General features: G+C 37.6%; 1 protein-coding gene across 1 annotated transcript; it reads right to left on the bottom strand.

The window, feature by feature from the left end:
- Positions 1-9,485: 9,485 nt before the first annotated feature.
- Positions 9,486-14,276, bottom strand: LOC112280776 (rho GTPase-activating protein 2). Its single transcript, XM_024516593.3, has 6 exons — positions 13,812-14,276; positions 12,191-13,279; positions 11,017-11,137; positions 10,739-10,858; positions 10,387-10,617; positions 9,486-10,257 (listed from the first exon to the last, which is right to left on the bottom strand). Exons 2-6 carry the CDS (start codon positions 12,766-12,768, stop codon positions 9,898-9,900), a joined length of 1,410 nt encoding a protein of 469 aa, XP_024372361.1. The 5' UTR covers positions 12,769-13,279; positions 13,812-14,276; the 3' UTR covers positions 9,486-9,897.
- Between the last annotated feature and the right edge of the window lie 1,372 nt (positions 14,277-15,648).

Below are 15,648 nucleotides of genomic sequence, written 5' to 3'. Positions count from 1 at the left end.
TCAACAATTTACCAGAAGGCACACCAAATTGGTATTTTTTTAAATTTAAAGAAATTCCATATTTGGCACATTGATTCAAACATTGACCTAGACATTCTAAATGCCTAGCTCTCATACTAAATGTATAAAAATCATCTAGAAATATTTCTATTAAAATTCATAGATAATCTTGGAACGCTTCCGTCATTACCTTTTGAAATGTATTTGGTGCATTACAAAGTCCAAACGGCATAACCTTATAAGCAAAGGTCCCCCAATCCGTAGTAAAAGTAGTTTTTAATTGGTCTTCTTTTGTAATCTTAACTTGATTATAATCGGAGAATCCATCAAGAAATGAATAACATTCATGTCCAATGACAACATCCAATATACTATCCGTGAATGGTAAAGAAAAATAATCCTTTTTAATAGCTGCATTTAATTTTTAGAAATCTTGACAGATGCAAACTTTTCCATTCTTTTTTGGCACCATAACAATTGGTGAAATTCATTCACTGAAAGAAACCAGATAGATAAATCCAACCTCTAAGAATTATCTAATTCTTCTTTTACCATAAGTGAGTATTTTGGATTAAGTCGGTGTTGTCTTTGGCATACTGGTATAGCGTTCTCCTCCAATATAATTCGATGTTCACAAACTTCAGCTGGAATTCCTTTCAAATCCGCATACGACCATCCAAAAGTAGTTTTATGCATTAAAAAGTATTCCATCCAAATTCCTTTCTCCTTGCCTTTTATACCGTCATAAATCTGAATGATTTGAAGAGCCTTCCTTGTACCTAAATTAATTGGTTGACATCATGGAATTTCAGGAGCTTCTAGAATAATGTTCTGCTCAATTCCAAAATCTTTTATAAAATCTGACACATTAGAACTTTTCAACTCCAGTTCCATAGCACTAACGTGATAAACATCCTGTCTATTCATTTAATATGCAATCATATGATCAGAATCGTCAATAACATCTGGAGGAACTAAGTACTCTCCTGGTTCCCTACATTGGTAGTTCATTCTAGTGTGCTCGACAACTTGCCTTGTATCACCATAAATTGGGTCAGATGTACCAATTTCTTCTTCTATAGACTCATCTTTACAATCCGACGTGAATTTTGAATTGGCAAATTGAGTTTCTCTGTAATATTGGATAGGATACATTTGAAGCATAATTTTATCATTACTTTTTCCAATTGTCAATGTACCATGGCCCCAGTCATTTCAAAAAATAATACAATCAATTTTGTAGGTAATCCCTGCAATTACTGTATCAATATTTTGTATAATATCCATAGGTTTAACTCGATTGGAGTCAGTCATTCTCAAAACTACTGTAGTAGGCAATAAGTGATCCAAATCCAACTCCTCCATTGTAGCGACATTCATAAAATTTATACTAGATCCTCCGTCTACTTGTACTCCCGATAATAACACTCCATCAATTGAGACATCAATCGTAGGTGCATCCGGATCGGGATTCAAACTTACTTCTCGAATTTCTTTATTTCGAGATATGCGAAAAATTAATCAAAAATTCAAGATAGTTTGGCACTCAGATGCTATCGCTAATAGTTGCTTCATAGAGATCGTGGATTGTATGGTGCCCAAATCTTTTAGAATATCATATGATTTTGTATTAATGATAATTCCCAATGTTTCTTTCTTCCTCCTAGTCTTAGATACCAACACAGGTAAATTGGTTTTCTCTATATTAGAAATTGGTAAAGCTACTCGAACTGAATTTGACGGAGCCTATAAAATCGGTTCTTTCAATGGATAAGATTGTTCTCTCAATTGGACTGATATTGGTTCCTTGGAATTTATGCCTCTTAGAGGATCTTTCAATGGAAAGGACGTTTCTCGAAACTGTATAGAGAACATTATCGTACTGTAAATATTTACAGTATATAGAAATTAGTTAAAATATATTATATGTTAATAAATCTAGATGTGTGTTAGAGTGGCTAGTAGATTAAATTAAAAGGAATTGGTATAAGAAACTTTACTTTGTTTCTTTACTTTTTTTGATTTTGACATTAAAATATATATATATATATATATATATATAGGACCTAAATATTTAGGATGAAGCCTTGGAAGAAGGTGGAAGCCTAAGGATGAAAATCTAAACTAGTAGGGAGCTAATTGAGAAGGATGACAATAAGACATGGTCGGATGAAGGCAAGGAATGGAAAACTTCATCCCTATTAATCGAATACCATGCCCAATGGACTTTGAGGAGGCTGCCGACGACCTTAAGAAGGGTTTCGGCGACTTCAAAGAAGACATTCGGAGATTAGAAGCTAAGGTTGTAAAGTTTAGGATTTGGGGTACAATTTTTGTATAAAAATTAGAGGATTTGGAGTTAGGGTGAAGAAGTTATAGCCATTTGAAGTTAAGGTATTAATTTAAGACATATTGTTACTCTTTTGAGGATACGAAGAGTTTTACAGTAGCTTTTGAGGATCGGAAGGTGCAACTGGAATGGCAATTTTAAGGCCTACATCTTTCATGAAAGAATTATTGCTTTTGGAGTTCATATGAAGAAATTATAAGGAGTTGAAGGCAGCACTTTCAAATCAAAGGCAGTAAGTAAGCAGTTTTGTTTATAGTAATGGTTGGAATTTTGTGTTAAAAAGCTATACATACAAATTTCGTGGCATTTGAACTTATATTTTGTGAGATATGAAGAAAATTGCATGCGGATGTATAAAGACAAGGGTTTGAAGTGACTGTTAGGTTTTTCAAGATATCTGAAGATCCGCAACGAATTTATAGTTGAAAATTGTTGTAGAAGTTAATAAGAATACATCAATACCTCAAGTAAAATTTGAATTTTTTTGGATGGTCGGATTAGGAGATATGAGGTGTTGAAGTTTGGAAAAATCTCCACATAAGGATATACAAAGTTTTAGAGGATTTTATCATATTTTGGGTGTTGTTGGTTACTTGAGGCTTGTGTATTTGGTGTAATTGCTCAAAAAGAGAAAATTTATGTATAAACTTAGGACTTCCATTATTTTCAAGCTTGATTGAATAATTAGTGACAGCCAAAAGCCCAACGTTTACTTTAGGCAAATTCTCTCTACCCCGACAACGAAACAGCTCAACATGAAACCGAAGCCTCCGTAATTGGTACTTCATTGGGATGCACAACTGATTCATGTCTTATACTAAGTAAGGAGCTTATGTCAGGACCTGGATTGGATGGCCCCATAATTGGATTCAATTGGCCCTTCGCTTCAAGATCACCCAAATGTTGAATTAGTCCTTTCTTCTTTTGCTGACTTCTTGTATGGACAGCTTCGACTACTTCAATCCGATGAATTGGTGATTCCTGTGTTCCGTCATTTTTTTTTCTCTACAATTTGCATAGTCAATTATAACTTCTAATCATGATTATTAGGGTTAAATGGAACATTGCATTGATAATGAAAATGACTCAATTGCTTGCAATTTCCACATACTGGAGCATATTCGTCTATACACCTTGGATTAGGACATTCATTGGCATAATGATCAATTTGTCGGCACCAGTAGCAACATAGTGGTTTTCGACCTATACCGTCAAGTATACTTGGAGTCTCTATTGGAATATATCTATTAGGCCGATTCCAGGTAGCCATCGTAAATGATTTTGACTGACTAGTTGCTACTGGTCGAGAATTAGACTATTGAATTAGTATAGTTTGGGGATTATTTCCACTATTCTGGTGTAGCATTAATTGATTTTTCCAACATAACATTCTTCACATTGGAGACAGCCATTTGTGGATAATTATCCATTGACATATTTTCTGATTGTATTTGTTGGCTTCCTGAACTTGGAATCATCATGGCCCCCACTGTTAACAATTGGTCACAATGACATTCTTCCCACACTTTTGCTCGTGCTAACGATGCCTCTACTGTAATTGGTCGAGCCTCTTTTACAAATATTTTTAATTTTGGTGGATACAAACCATTGATTAATATCGAAAATATAAATGCATCTGGCATTTGATTATCTACCCATTTACGAAGTATATCTGTGACCCAGCCATAATAGGACTCCATTGATTCCTCCGCAAACATCCTGCTATTCATAAAACTTTCTCGAAGCTGATTTTCAAATCCAATTGGTCTAAAATGGGTTAGGAAGGCATTCCTTAAGGCCTCTCAATTGAGAAATCTATCTACTGGTTGCCGAATATACCATTCAAAAGCTGTATCTTTTAAAATTATTGGCAATCATCTCAACCAAATGTCTTCAGTTCTACCATTATTAGCCACGCAAGCTACCAAGAATTGAGATATATGGTGATCGAAATCAGAGCCCGACCAACCACTAAAAGTAGGTAATGGTGCCATACTTGTAGTTTGGTCTCCTACTGCTCCCATTTGTACTGCAATTGGTACTTCTGGCACTCCCGTGGCCATTGGTATTATCACTAGTTTCTTTGCTATTTGAATTTGAATTTTTCTTCCTTTGGTTTTACTTGGATCTACAATTTCTTTTTGTTGTTTTCGTAGGAGATTTCTTATGCGTAATTATTCCTATCGTTCTTTCACTTATCGATTAATTATTTGATAATCCTCCCCTTCATGATTATCACTCATAATCTTTCATTCTTCTTTACAAAATGAATACTGCCTTGAATTATAACTCATATATTTGTAACCCTAAAACTGGTTCTTTTCACATTCTCATTCAACATATAATTCCATCTCCCATACAATCAATTTCTAACATTTCATATGGTTATGATTTCCTCGGCAACGGCGCCAAAATGTTGTTCTTGTTGTGTTCAAGCTTCAATATGCCAAAGCAATTGAACTAATAGAGGTAGATTCGAATACGGAGAAAGACTGGTTATGTGAATTGGGTCTGTTAGTGTCACAATTGACTGTACTCTGGCTATCTGAAATCAATTATCAAACTACAAAACACCAAGGCTTACTACTTCCATCTTAATTCAACCCATAATCCATTCTATGACTATCAATTCAACAATACTTCCATATTCTTATCCGTTCATCTCCCACTTACTCTCTTTGTGGTTTATATATATTCAATTACTGATCTCCAACTTACCTATTGTATTCAGTTTCTTAATTCATCACACAGAATTCAATATCTTGGCTTACGACTCTCACAGTCTGGCATTCCAGACTAACTTCTCACTATTCAGAAACTATCCATTAGTCGTCAACAACAAAGAAATAAAAAGAGGTAGTACCAAGCTTGTCCCAGCTTATGACTATCACAGTCTGGCTCTGATCTCCCTTTCCTCAACCTCTTTACTCTACCAAAAGATGGACTATCGGCCAGCAGATTCCAAAGATTATGACCCTTTGAATTCTTAACCATTTATTCTACTAACAACCTACTGTTATCAACTAAACTACCTAACCATCAATCTAATTCTCAAGGTTATCAATAACCAACCAATAACTTACCACAAAGTTTATTTGCCTATTCTACAGTCATCTTCAAGGGTTTGTCTTTTAATCTGATGGTCACAAGATTTGCATCCGTATGCCATCTTGAACTGTTTTCCTAGACAATGATTAAGAATTATTATTAAAAAAATAAAATTTTAAATAAAATGCTCTATCTTCAAGATAATGATAAAACTCGTAACTACAGCTGAAATTATAATAACACGCTTTTGCAGACTTAAAGATAATAAATAAATACATATATATATATATATTTATATAAAGAATAGCATAAAAATATGTACTTTGTGCTTACTGACACAAGTTTATGTATATATAGATATATATATATATATATATATATATATTCTTTAGTTCTTCTCAAATCCAATTTATAAAATTTTCGACTTTATAATCTAATTATTTTATGTAATCTATATTTAGTATTTAAATTTTTAATTTTTTAATTATTAAATTATTTTGAATATATTCAATTTTTGATATAAAATAGAACAATTATATGAAGTTATAAATCTAAAATGTTACTATTAAAAAAATACAATTCTTATTTTTTAATTCTTAATTTATGCATATACAAACCATTAAAAAATTTGATTAGAAATCACTACAATTTAATATTTTTAATCAAAATAATCAATTAGTATTATTTTAATCATCTTATATCTATGTATATGTATGTATGTATGTATGTATATGTATATATATATATATATATTGAATGTAATACACATGGTGTATATATATATATATATATATATATACATACATATATACTCACACACCTATGTGTGTGTGGCTCTGTTTTTAAGATTAGTATATTTTAAAGTTATTGAAAAAATTGTAACAAATAAAATTTTAGAAGATAGATTGAATAATTATTATACTAAATTGAGATATTGATCCAAAAGATTTGAAAAATACTCTTAAAATAATTTTTTATTTTAAATATCACATGTTCTCTATTATGCTTATATACATGAATATAAATTTATTTGCCAATTTTGTAACAAAATAACTAAAGTTTATAAGAAAAAAAATTGTTGCACTTTGCAAAAAAGCTAGATGATGATAATAAGAATATATTTAGGTATATTTTTAAAATAATATAAATAATATAAATTCATAACATATTAATTAGATATTTAAAAATAATAAATTATTTTTTATTTTTAAAATAATGTAAAGTAGAAAACAAATATTTTCATAAAATTAAAATCTTGGACTTGTTGGTTTTGGTGGTGCAATTTTTAAAATTTTCTAATTGAAAAATAAATATAAAATTACAAAACAAAAACTAATCATAATATGATGATTTCGTAAAACAAACCATATACTTATTGTAATTTTTCTAGTCATTGTTGATTATCACATTAAACTGTCATTTGCAATTTGAATCAATGGTGGTAACATATTATGCATAGAATTAATTAAAATCCCAACAATCTATGATTATATTGAATATTCTAATAACCACCACAACTTTGTAAAGAAATTTGAAGGTAGAAACATACAATTAGAATATTGTCTATGCAAACAAATGGCATAAGATATGTTTACTTAAAAATCCAAATAGAAATCAGATAAAAATGTTTAAATTTAAAAGCAACAAAGTGGTACTTATGAAATAAGAATAATATCAGTTGCAGCATAATAAAAGTGTTAGAATATAGAATATGTTTCACAAATATCTCAATAAAAAATGATTCCATAACAATGCCCAAGCTACAAGATATCAAAATCCACATAAGAAGTTTGTCTCCGAGCGGTTTTGATTATGTAATAGACAAGCATTAAACAAGCATTGTACATGTGTTTTTTTCATCTTTTTTTGTTTTTTTTTTTTTTTTCTTTGAAGTATGAGGGGGTGCATTGTAATTGAATTTGATAATTTGTGTGCGGAACTATCCAGTGAGGGTGCTGCCACCGACACCGACACTGACAAAGTGGACTGATATGTGTTCAGGTAGGGATTCCACTTCTTCGACGACGACGACGAAGTATGCGAGGGGGATCGAGGAACTTCACGGACTGAAGGGCCTCACAATCACATGATGCAGCCACAAATGCAATGCACAGATTAGTCACATCGACCACAGGCGTTGCGAATCCAATCCCTGCCGTCAACAAAGGCCGAATTTTGAACTAGCAGCTGATTGTTGACAGCAGTGCTGTCAACAAAGGCCGAATCAATGCAGACACATTCGCTCAATTGCCCACACAACTCATTACAACAATTCGGGTTACTAATCACTGGGTGGGGGTTCCTAAATCACAATCATTCCAGACTTGACTACACTCAAGTGTGCTGCGCAAGAATTTTACCCGGCGGAAGCCACGGAAGTTCTTCAGAGAAATGAGTTTCTTAACAAGTATGATGTACATTTTTATGAAGACAAGTTGTCTGAACTTTACAGTTAGCCATTTTTCTTTTAATGAAAGCGACGAGTAAAAGAGAGGCAGAAGGTGTTCTTCTGCATGGCATTGGTTCCATCAAGCGTTTCTGTTCATTTTGATGTCGAATTTTGCGTCAGCTACGCGGTCGAGAAAAGTTTGGAGTGAATGAAAGGTTCCGGATTCTGTGCAATTGGGAAAGGAGATCTTTGAGGCAAGACTGGAGCAACCGAAGAGATGAATCGCAGGTCTGGACTGACGACATCTGCAATGTCCATGTGAATGCCAGCGCAATCCAACATTGAACACCTGGTTAAGGACAATCTGTCCAGCTCTTCCGACTCCGAACGCAGATACTCTTCGCCCAATTTCCCCTCAATATCAGGATCTGTCATGTCGTGATGCGCATTTCACTCAAGGTCTGCGCGGACGGTTGCGTTCTTCCGCAGACAGTGGAGCTTTTGCTTTCAATAGGTCTCTGAAGGAAAACGATAACAAACGCAGGCTCTCTAGATGGGTTTTTTCGGAATTTCAACAACTGCCAAAACGAGGCAATTCACGTTAAGTGTTGGTTTCACGAGCTGTCAATGCCAGAGTGGAAATGTGATAGATTGTCCATTTCAATCACCAGAACGAGAACGATGTGGGGATGATGGTAGAGGAGGCAGTTTCTGTTTTTGTCTGTGGTGAGTCGGCGCCACCAGGTTTCGGATCTTGTTTGGGTTAATCATCTTGTGAGGCCCCAAAAGCTCATGAATGTCTCCCGGCGTTGGGACATTACTGTAAATATGCGCTCATGGTCCTAACTCAAGTGAGATTGGACCTCTTATTAATCAGGAGTGCTCTCCCATTAGAGCAATCCACCTGCCAATGTTCCTTTCACGAGCTTCCATTCCATATTACAGGTCACAAGGGGCACTTCTGGCAAGTGTTGGATGGTTTAACAAGTGTTTCTCTTAAAGCCATGTTATTTACAGTTGAACAAACTGGGCTTGACGAGCTCAGAAAGTGATCATTTGATCATCAGAAAGGTGAAGGCATTTTTGCCATAAAGCACAAGTGCCTCTCGTTGGGACTTCTCCGAGCTCCAAATCTCCACCTGACATGACTCTCCTCTGTCTCTTTCAATTGCTTACATAGATGCCGTCACGGGCGGCGATTAGTATCCCTCCAAATGTAAATTAGTCGAGGTCTTTCATAAAGTTCTGAAACTTTTGACCATTCCAATAACTGGCAATTGGGTAACACCTCGTGTGTGTACGAGTTTCAATGCGGTAATAACCTGTTTGGTGCTGCAATCAAAAACCGTTTTGGGAACGGCGACATTGACCACGTTTTCTTGTTTCAAAGCGGCTACAGTGTACAGGAGCGACTTTCAACTCCACCGGTCGGATGAGGCTCTCATGAACGGTGCGATTGCAAAGTATGGCTAGCCGTGGTCTTCCTTGAGCTTTCAGCGACCTTGCGCACTGTGAATCCGCTGACCAGGATGTAATTGCAGGACCACTGGTGCACAGACCATGCAAAATCACTACTGGTGATCTAGAAAGACAAGAGACGTAAGCACATAGCTTCTCAAAATGAGCACACTTTGTAAGAGTACTTAACGCTCAAGAATTAAAATGAGCAGAGGAGGCAACTTTTTTCAGAATAAATAATTTCAAAAGAGAAAACTGAAGCGAGAAATTTCATTCTAAGGATTTTCATAATGTACAATTCAGCGTTACGGACCATCCAATCATGCTGATCTGTGCTATAAGCCACACTCACAAGTGGCATGAGGGCTCTACCAGTGTATCCCACTAATCAGCCACGGCGCGACCTAACCACCTCCATAGCAGACCTATGCAGAACATGACTTCTACTCCTCATCAACATTTTACACTGGCTTTGCCACTTAATCTCCTACACTACTCGGCAGGCCACCTCTCTTGCACTATCTTTTACCCCTTCCTCCAAAGACTGTACATGCGCAAGGCAGAGACCTGTCATGGGGAATCTCCGAAACCCCATCCATCACTGTTACCGTGCGCTCTGTGCATGTGAATATTACAGGGAAAGCCTTCCCAACTACCAAGCTTCTACCCTTTGATTGTTGTGATCGATGGTGTTCACCAAATTTCCACTCTTGGAAATCGAATTCACTTTAGTGTTGCGCTTGACTGGGATTAATATCCGTTGCGAGTACTCATCGCAGTCCACTTTTGACGCTTCCTCCTCTCTAAGAGAATTCTGACGCTCCTGACTTGTCAGGACGACATTGTTGCATTCGCTATCAGGCTCGTCGCCTTCTGAAGCCTCTGCCCTAGTTAACCCTTGAGCCTGTTCTAATATCGCCTCCTCTCTGTCTTTCAAGGTTCGTAGTATCAACGTCTTCAGCAAGTTCATCACTTGAACTGCGTGCATAAGAGCAGTCAAAGGGTCGGCCATCTGCAGATATAGAGGTCGAAACAGGTGTTAGGCTTCAGTTAGCGTTCCAAAATGAGGTGAAGAGTGAAAAAAAAATCGTAAATGGTATTCAAGTGCCAGCATCCAAGGGGGAGGTCGAAGATGACTTACCTGAGTCATATTAGGAGCAAAGACCATTGCAATATTGCGAGCGTTCATCTTGTTGACTACTTCGTCTTGGACTACATCAGCCATCAAATTGACAGCCCAGTCGAGCAGCGCAGCTTGAGTGGGGGGTAAAAGCTTCACGAGTGCCACGCTTTCTTCTTCAGTGTGGCATTCCAGAACCTGCTCCGGGGTCAGAACATCCAGCACTCCTTGCGGCAACTCCCGAAACCAAGCCTGCAAGGATACAATTCCGCTTAACCACTGGCACCAAAAGCTCTAAAACAAAACAAAATATAATGAACAAGAGGTGAATTAAAAACAACGGTGCGGAGTTGGATTGCCTTAAATGAACTACCTTTATAAGACCTGCAAGACAGTATGAATCGATGTCCATAGGGACAATGCCTTTGTTAAGTTGATCTCTCACGTGTTCGTGATGGCTGTTCTCTGCGTTGATCCGGAAAATGCCTTCTGCCTGCAAGCATAACCTAAAGCTTACTAAATTTGGGTAAATGATGAGCAGCTATCATTCGAGCCTTAACACTCGGTGCTAAAGAAATGGGATTGTAACTAGCCAAGTAGGTGAGGACGTAGAGGAAACACTACAGTAATGGAAATGTTAAGCGGATGAACCTTTAGGCCTCCTTGATGATATAATCTCTCTTGCATCAGTAGTAGGATCGTCGGAACACTGTTGCCGTTGTGATCATACGAGCACTGCATGGACTCCGCAGAAACGCCAAACACGCTCTGGCTGCGTTCATCAAGAACACCAACACATCGTCTGTCAGACTTCTCAAACCCACAATCATCTGGGAGTACACTCAGCTTCCTTAACTCAAACGCTCTAGGAACGCATGAAAACGCTAATCTCATTACACTAATCATGGCTGCTCTCCCGTCCCTCGTGGAACTCCTGCCCGGTGCAAGCGTGTGTCAGAAAGTATCAAACGATAGTGGGTCTTAACGAGCACACAAGTCAGAAGCTGACCCCGCACCCAGGAGTCCAGAACGGTCGGCAAATGATTAGAGACCTCGAGCGTAATAGTCATCCTCAAATTAAGGTCAATCACCAGAACTCTACAGTGCAGGAATCATTGAATTTCCTAAAACTAGAAATATTCAATGTCACTGATGAGACGCCAACTTCCGTAAGGAGCGTACTCGATCCAGTTCTAGACCACAGAGCTCCCCTTTTCAGAGGATAACTCTACCGTGACAGAGAGACTTAGTCAACGTGCCGTTGAACAAGTTTGTATGTTTCTCATTTCGCACGCATGCCTGAGCAACTCGATCCAAACAGGAAGTTTGACCCTCGGGATCAGCCTCGCAAAAAGCTCCGTGCATCAGCATGTTGGAAACAGAAAAACATCAAGTCGACATTGCAAGTGAACAACAGAGCGGACTAGCTGCGCGTCCCACCTGCAGCGCACATCAGAAAGTAGCCACCAAGTGGAGTGTTCCCTACAAAGATATCGAAGAATCACCTCCATGACAATGGTACGTCGCAGAACAGGATTTATACCACTTTGTAGAGGATAGAGTTCACAGAAGGGGAACACCACTTGAATAGGCACAACAGCTAATAAATTTTACCATGATCATTCAGAACAAGCTAGATGAAGAATCAAAAATGGTCGGTACTTGTGGGCAAACCTGGAGAGGGACACTTCATGGACTTACTGAAACTTCCACAACCACAAAACCTACTGCTTCCATACGGAGCACAATCTATCTTACGACAAATGTCACGGAACGAACACAGTATACGCGCAATTATTCTGCACACAAAGTACAAACATGTTACCTTGCACTCGGAACTCGCCCCGGAACTTCAACTTCGAACTCTTGGGGCAATCCCAGAAACCCATTGTAGCGGTCGAAGGTCACATGAGCCACATGTTGCACATCAGTGGGCCACCCGATCTCAAGGGAACTCTCATCTCCCTCTTCTACATCTTGGCACATAGTAAGAACAGACCTTCGTACAGTTGCCAGCAGCAGAGCCACCAGCGAAAGCTGGGCTGACCTCTCTCTCTCCTGATCATTGTTGCTGCGGTTGAAGCTCCCACTTCTAAAGCTACTATGCCTGCGATTCAAGCTGCCATTTCTGCTCCTTGCCCCAATCTCTCCCCAACGTCCACGGGTAATACTACTGAAACTGCTAGAATGCGACAGGCCCGACTTTCTTGCTTCCGGCTCTTTGCACAGTTCCCGTATACTAATGGTCGCATCACCCAGGATCATAGGAGATGCATGGTTGCCGCTGTAACCATCCGTGTCCGTATCCGAAACGTAATGCAAAGCATTGACGTAATCTTCGGACTCGCTTTGGTCTGGTGTGAAGCTCCCCAGGTGTATCTGGGTCGGGAGAACCTGTGTCATTGTATTCTACTTTACTACCAACTTTATAAGGCTGTGATCATGCGGTAAGAAACAGAGGGAGGAAGAGGCGAGAGGGGCCCCCGAAGACAATCTGATAAGATATCACCCTTGATTCCAACCGAAACTCAGATCCAGGAGATCCTGCAGGCTCATCCTCTCCCTTTATCGAAAAGGGCCCTTACTTCTACCCAGTGAGCTTGACATAAGACGTTAAGCTCTTGCTCCTGCAACTGAATCTATAGAAGACTTAAATGGGCTGGGAAAAGAATGTTGCTCCCCAAAATTAGTGTCTCCGTGTACTAAGGGATCGCCCAGCTAGGCATCGAGAATGAAGTCGCAAACAATTGTCTTCAATATTCCAAACCTAGTCGAAAGGATTGAAACTTTTCGGTTGCTACGACCACAAGTGTTGACAGTGCCTCTCCAGTACTGAAGCAGTCCGAAGATTTCAATCACCAGATCCTTGCACTCCAGGATGCGGGGCCAGAGAGTAATCTTCACTCTCCCAAATCTGCAAAACACACAATTCCATTGTATCAGCTCTAAAACGCTATCCAACATCTACTCGGGCTCAGAAGAACTCAGAACAAATCCCACTACTGTATTTCAAAGAGTGTTAAACAAGTTGGCGCCAACTGCCACAGACCACCTTCATGAGAGACAATTCCAGTGCCCTTTAAATACTTCTATACAATCTAAGACAGGTGAAAGACCTACTAAAACAATTGCAACAAGAAAAATCATCAACTGACTTTCTAGCATTGCGGCTGAGTATGCAGCTTGTTGTGGGCGCCATTACAGACTGTTTACGAAATCCACACAACCTGAAAATCCTGTCTAAACTCGTATTCGTTTTTTCTTCTTATTCTTCTTTTTTTTCATCTCAGGTACACAATAGTAAGCCCTAAACTGGATCCTGTAACTGTACATAACTGTCGGGAGGCAAACCCCGACAACAGCACACAACACACGTACACCGCAACTGCTTCATTTGATCACATGGACTCATTTTGGGCAGTACAGACGCCGGCAATGTGGACTACCTTAATGAGCTTGGCAGGGTGAGATTTGTATTGCGCTTGCGAAACCTCCTTGACACGACAAAGTCTCAAAACCAGAAGCAAGACCGGCACAGAATGCCTATCACGTAAACCGGTGAAAGATCTCTCTCTCGCTCTCTCTCTCTAGTTTTCTATCTCCCTTTCCCAAAACTCCCACAGCTAAATGGCTCAAACTGGTCTCCACCACCACGACGACAACATGAAAAGACAGCATCAAGTATGTCAGACCCAGGGGAGGACCCCAGCAGCTGGCAAACTACAAGAAGTGGCTGCGCGGCAGAAGCAAGAACTGGAGGCCTCCAGGAACCCACGGCGCGAGAAAAGGAAAGAAATGACGAGACACGGAGGTGCGGCGATGGCGAAGAGGGCAAACAAATGGCGAAAAAGAGACTCGCTGGCAATCAACGCTCCCACTCGGCAGCAAGAAGACAGCAACTCCTCCAGCTTACTAACCCACCCTCGTAGCATGGTCTCAGAAATCTCTCTATTCAATCTACTGGCTTCGCCATTGTGGGCCTTCGGATCGCATCTGCCGCTCAGATGCGATCCGAACCGTCGATCGGATTTCTGGGAACGAAGGAAGGGAACGTAGGGGAACCAGTGGGGGCAGGTTGGGAACTGAGAAGCCGTTCCTGATTGGGCCCGCACTGATCCACATTCACATACACAGGTGCTGCCTCTCTTTCCCACTTTTCAACCATCCCTCTTGCTCCAAACAATTCTACTTTTTAAAGTATTTATTTACAGTGTAGCGCTGAGGAGGAGGGTGATGCTGATGCCCTTACTACTTACTCGGATGACTCTTTCCTTTTACTTTTTGTGTGGCTAAGCTGGGCATTGCATTGGATGACCTTTCTTGTTATGTACAATATATATATATATATATATATATATATATATATCATTACATTGGTAAATATAGTATTTTCAACTTTAAACTTACAATAAAATGAAATTTATAAATTATTATCAAAATGCAACTATAAACTAACTTAAACATACCTCACAACTTCAATCATGTTATCTTATCTTTTCTAATACAGTTGTATATGTGTAATAGAAATTGTATGTTTTTAAAAGATCCAAAAATAACAATACAAAATTTACCATGAAGGTTTTTATATTACTCTTATATTTTTTATTATTGATTTATCTAAACCATAGTTTATTTTTAATAATATCATTCTAATCAACGTTTATCACAAAACTAATGATGTTTCAATATGCTTTTTAATTATGCTTTTCATCTATTTTATTATTGTAAATATAATTTAGTTTTTTAATTTAAATATAAAATTTACATAAAAGAAAACATTTAAACTGATTTTTCTATGTGTGTGTGTATATATATTATTTATTTATTTATTTATTTTAATATAATGCATGAAAAAACTACTATTATTTAAAACAGATATATATTATCATCTTATATACATATGTATTACTTGAAAACAATTTCCATCAAATGCAACTTAGAAACTTCTTTGAATTATATTAAATGAATATGCAAACACAAAATTTTATTTTTCTTCATTTTTTTTATTTTATTTACTTCTTTTGAGGTTACATATATATTATTATTTTATTTTATTATCTTTAATGTTATACAAATTTCTTATAATGCTACAAAACAAGTTTGTAACTTAGATCTTTTTCCAATTTATAATGTTTAATACTAATTTGATTTTACATTCTATCATCAACACTTCAATTGCAACTATTTCTTATTCTATTTTAATTGGAGCTTATAATTTGTTTTGAAAAAGGACTTGATAATAAGTAAGTATATATTTTTTATATTTATATGAAACTCAAAACT

Source organism: Physcomitrium patens, chromosome 4 (assembly GCF_059467195.1).
Source record: "Physcomitrium patens ecotype Gransden chromosome 4, ASM5946719v1, whole genome shotgun sequence".
Taxonomy (NCBI): Eukaryota; Viridiplantae; Streptophyta; class Bryopsida; order Funariales; family Funariaceae; genus Physcomitrium; species Physcomitrium patens.
This window is presented reverse-complemented; position numbering and strand designations above follow the sequence as displayed.

What these genes read in the sequence shown, in the direction of transcription:
- LOC112280776 (XM_024516593.3), bottom strand. Translation starts at nt 12,768, where the DNA reads ATGACACAGGTTCTCCCGACCCAGATACACCTGGGGAGCTTCACACCA. An exon ending in GGGCGAGTTCCGAGTGCAAG is followed by an intron (nt 11,138 to 12,190) that starts GTAACATGTTTG and finishes TGATGAACGCAG; the next exon opens with CCAGAGCGTGTTTGGCGTTT. An exon ending in ATCATCAAGGAGGCCTAAAG is followed by an intron (nt 10,859 to 11,016) that starts GTTCATCCGCTT and finishes TTATGCTTGCAG; the next exon opens with GCAGAAGGCATTTTCCGGAT.